We start from the raw sequence: 4,954 nt of genomic DNA, 5'->3' as shown, positions 1-4,954 counted from the left end.
CTCCACTAGCTGCTTGACCTGCTGAAGAATGATGCGCTTGAAATGGTGACGAAGAAGAGAGTGAGTCGTCTGAATAGAGGGAGTCATCGGACTGTAACAGAGGACCTCCAGAACTGATCTCTGGGGATGAAGGTTCTTTGTTTTTACAAACAGTCCTCCGATTCAACACTATGGATACAATATCAGGATCATGTCTTTTGAAATCCTTGTGTACGAACTCATGTTGATCATGCCTGTATGTTGAATTATAAACAGGCGGCGGTTTCTTAAATCTCTGCAAATACAAGATTCACATCAGATTATTGACAGTTATACACATTAATACAAAGAACATACAATCCAAAGAACTTAATAACCCTACAGTTTTGTATCTCATCATATGAAAGTAAAATTTCAAAACAAAACAAAGCAATCCACATTAATACAAAGAACATACAATCCAAAGAACTTAATAACCCTATAGTATTGTATCTCATCATATGAAAGTAAAATTTCAAAACAAAACAAAGCAATTCACATTAATACAAAGAACATACAATCCAAAGAACTTAATAATCCTAGAGGATTGTATCTCATCATATGAAAGTAAAATTTCAAAAACAAACAAAGCAAAGAGAACTTACAAACTTCCGCATTTGTTCTTTGAATCCTCTATACGAATTGCGTGTCATCCAGTTAGGTCTCTTCTTTTTATGTGGAGTGAACTTGGATTTGAATACTTTTAGAGCATCTTTGCTGAATTTAAATCCTCCGCCAACAAACCAGCTGACCCCCTTTGTAGAACATAATTCTTTGTGGAGATCCTTCAAGTTATTGATCAACTCCTGTACCGGCTGAGTGATTTCAGCTGTTGACTCATCAGCTCCTCCTTCTGAAGGTGAAGGTTCTGAATAAGCAATTGAAGATGGATCATCTTCTCTTCTTTTTGTTCTAAGTGAAGGATGAGAAGATTCAGGAACATCTCCAGATCTATCAACAGGAGCCGACGATCTATAACCTGAATGCTCTCTTGCTGAAGTTAGGGGTTGAGAAGCCTCGATTTGAGGTGAAGCTCTAAGATCTGAAATAGGAGAAGGTAGAGGTTGAGAAACTGAAGTTTGATGCTCATTTAGAAATGACGATCTTGATCTCTCGATCGCTAAATTTCTATGAGAAGAATTAACTATAGATTGCGAATTAGACGATGGATCTATCGAATCAACTTCTCGATCCATAGATTGTGGCGTTGAAGAATTCTCGATTTCCTCCATTTTTAGGGTTTCAGCAGAAAAGAGAAGGAAGAGAGAGAATCCGAGAATGAAAAATGGGGAAAAAAAGATTAAATACTGTCTCACAAATCGAAACCCTAGTCGGTAGTCATACAAACACCCTTAGAAACCTTAGAAATTACAGAGATATCCACCCGAGCTGAAATTATCATAATACCCTCACGGAAGTTCTGTGGCAATGGGCAAATAAAAACTTTTGTTGAGCCACGTGGATTGCCAAACAGGGCTTTCCAATATGATATTAACATAAGGTGTTAAATCATTAGGCGTGGTGTGCAATCACGAGACAAACGTTGTCGTTGGAAGAACCAACGCAGGCGTTGACGACACAATTGTTGGCGTTGGAGGAACCAACCTGGGCGTTAGACACGAAGTCGCTAATGGTCGACTCTCTAAAGCCTATATTCGGTATTATTCAAACGTTATAAACTCGTTCCACTGAGTTCATTTTCAGTCACAACATTACTATTTTCTTCTTTTAAAACTCTTCAAAATCAAAAAGTTCTAATACAATATGAGCAACTTATTAAGAAGAGCGGTGAATAGTATAAGGAAGAAAAGAAATCGAAAAAATAAATCGACACCGCTGCCTGCCACAGGTGTAGATTTATCTTTGCCAAATATCGTTGATGCTCTATCATTAGTCCAAGGTCATGTGTCGGGGCATCAATATCGGTCTGAGGATTATTATAGAATGAGACGTGGATTTTCAAAATTAAATGACGTTTATGAAGGTCTACCCCATGTAGTTCGAGAAATGGTTGATTGATATCCTTATCGTGCGCTTTATAAAGTGAAGCCTAGAAAACATAACAACAAAATTCTGAATACATTGGTAGAAATGTGGTGGACGACGACGCACACATTCCATTTTATCGATTTCCAAATTGGTAAGCTTTGTTAACTTAACTTAATTTTTTTTTTTAATAATTATCAAATAATCAAAGAATTAATCATAGTCGATATTAAAATTGTAATATGAATTACGCCACTTGATTTGTATTTCACTTGTGGGATCCCAAGTGGAATGGGAGACTCGCCACCATTCAACCAAGAAAAATGTATATCAAATAGAAATGGGAGACGCTTTTTTCCTCGTTTTTGGGATCATAAATAGCTTAAAAGTATAAAGATTTAAAAGGAGGTGGGATTAGATGTGTAGCGTTGAAGTATTGACTCGTCCAACCCAGAAACTCAGATGTAGATGACTATCCTGAACTCGAAAGGATGTTTATCTTATGGGTACTGGGTAAGACATTCTTTCCAAACTCAAATTTTGTTGCTCGTGTTGGTTGGATTCAAGCGTTAGAAGATCTTGAAAAAACATCATATTATGACTGTGATCTGCAATTCTAGCAGAATTGTAATATGCACTGGATCAAGCGTCCATGTGCGAAGAAAACATCATTGATTTCTGGGGCATCATAGAGGTAAATATCAAAACTATTATGTTTAAAGTTATTATTCTTACTAAATTTAAATAATTTCAATTTCAATTTCAATTTCTCCACGACCCAAAACCAGTCAAGCCAATTCCATTAACAAAGCTTAAGTTCTTAAGCTACTTGATACAATAATCACATCCAAGTTTACCAACATAACATTGAATTCCAACTCCAATAAGTTTAAGTTTGATAAAAAAAAAATAAAAAAAAACACTAATGAGTTTGATAGGAACTCTTACATAATCTCGCATTAAATAAAAAAAAACGGTTCTCTTCAAAGATAGTTAACCACTTTGGTTTCTTGCCGCCAGGAGGAAGACGAATGAGGGACATAAATTTCTCAAATGCAGGAAGTGAGAATAAGAAACCCTTGTTGACTGACACACCCAGGGCCGGCCCTGAAGTATCGATTCCCCGAAGTTACTCTACGAAATGATGCCCCTATACAAGTTATATACAAAAAAAATGTATATTGTTGGATCATTTTCTTATCACTGTAAATAAATTAAGCGACTATGTATTAAACCAGGATAATAAGAGTATTAAATAAGAAATGAACTCATATTGAAAATAAAATTTACTGAGTAGGGGTAAAAACTGCTCTTCGAGCATTTTCCGAAGCAAAGTCTCTAATAATTGGCTTATAATCAAGTAATTCAGCAATTTCTCTTTCAATGGCTATCATAGCCAAACCATTTAACCTCTCTTGTAGCATTGTAGATTGAAGATATGTTTTGATTAATTTCAATTGGGAAAAACTTCTTTCTGCAGAGGCAACTGTAACTGGTACCGTAAACAAGATTCTATAAGCAATCCAGGCATTAGGATAACAACCTTCCATCTCTTGCAAAAAGTGTAACACTTCTATTGGCTTCTTTATATCTGTTGAAATCATCCCTCTTATGATCTTTAATTCTGCGTACAAATCTTTCCCGTCGATATCATAAATTGTACCATAACTCAAATATTCTTCAAGTGTCTTGCAGGATGCCAGTAGTTCTTCATTGTTCATAGATTTTAGTTTTTCCAAATCAAACAAGAAACGATATAGTCTCTCATATTCTCGAAATTGAGCAAATATTTCTTTAAACGAACGAAGAGCATAATCTATTATATAAAAGAAATAATTTGTTTTAAAAGATTCCTCACCTGATGATGGTACTGGATCCTCGCTAGGACCTTCGTCGAAATGCTTCTTTCTCTTTCTAACACGTATTTCACGAAACTTAGGTGTAACTCCCATGCTGGTAGCAATATTTGTTGCTTCCTTCATTGCACTCTCAAACCCAGTATCTCTGTAACCTTGAAAATATGAAATAAGCTTGTTGATGTGTTTAATTGCAGTAGCCATGTGCATATCTTGTTTTTGCATGCTCTTGCTAACAGAATTTACATCCGACAAAAGATCATACCAGATAACCATGCGAAGAAAAAACTCGAAATTCTTAAAGTGTAGTTTAATTAGACCATCAACAACACATTTTTCACTATCATCGTCGGAATTCTTTTTTAGGTGTTTAGATCTTTCAGTATCTTCGGGGCTTGAAATATAATAGCTTTGATGCTTTCCACACGACTTTCCCACCTTGTATCCGATAATGGCTTGAGAGTGAGACCATTCTCTTCTATTTTTTTTGAAAACCTGCCACCGTTTTGTAGAAGCAGGAAATAATTTGTATGTAGTTTGCACAATCCCAAAAAAGGAGCTCGCTTTCTCACAAGATTTAGCCATATCACAAAGAATAAGATTAAGACTGTGACAACCACATGGTGTGTAAAATGCCCTAGGGTTCATGTTGATCAACTTTTTTTGAACACCCTTACGTTTTCCCTTCATATTTGCTCCATTGCCATAACCTTGTCCTCTTATGTTATAAATATTCAAATGAAGTTTTTCTAGTGCATCTTGAAGTTCTAAAAAAAGACCTGCTCCAGTTGTATCATTTACTTGTAGAAACCCAAGAAAAAACTCTTCTAATTTTGTTGGTGTTTGTGAAACATCTACACATCTTACCACAATAGACATTTGTTCTTTACGAGATATATCCGGCATACAATCAAGTATAATAGAAAAGTATTTTGCTTTTTGAACCTTCTGAACAATTGATGTCTTAATTTCCTTGGCAAACCTCATTATAGACTCATTTTGGATCTTGTGACTAAGATAATGATAATGAATATCCTTTTTAACAATACGTTGGAGATGCATATTTAACACTGGGTTATGTTTTGCAATCAACT

At 35.4% G+C, this 4,954-nt stretch overlaps 2 protein-coding genes across 2 annotated transcripts in view; both read right to left on the bottom strand.

The window, feature by feature from the left end:
* Positions 1-1,284, bottom strand: part of LOC113335405 — a 2,956-nt gene extending 1,672 nt beyond the window's left edge. Inside the window, exons 1-2 of the mRNA XM_026581467.1 lie at positions 624-1,284; positions 7-274 (exon numbers count right to left, since the gene is read on the bottom strand). Of these exons, the coding sequence (XP_026437252.1) occupies positions 7-274; positions 624-1,250 (895 nt within the window). The 5' untranslated portion in view covers positions 1,251-1,284. The remainder of the gene's footprint in view (positions 1-6; positions 275-623) is intronic.
* A 2,006-nt stretch (positions 1,285-3,290) lies between these two features.
* LOC113335404 (zinc finger MYM-type protein 1-like) lies at positions 3,291-4,922 on the bottom strand. Its single transcript, XM_026581466.1, has one exon. The coding sequence runs from the start codon at positions 4,920-4,922 to the stop codon at positions 3,291-3,293; it is 1,632 nt and encodes a 543-aa protein (XP_026437251.1).
* Positions 4,923-4,954: the final 32 nt, after the last annotated feature.

This window comes from Papaver somniferum, unplaced genomic scaffold, assembly GCF_003573695.1.
Source record: "Papaver somniferum cultivar HN1 unplaced genomic scaffold, ASM357369v1 unplaced-scaffold_145, whole genome shotgun sequence".
Lineage (NCBI taxonomy): Eukaryota > Viridiplantae > Streptophyta > Magnoliopsida > Ranunculales > Papaveraceae > Papaver > Papaver somniferum.
This window is presented reverse-complemented; position numbering and strand designations above follow the sequence as displayed.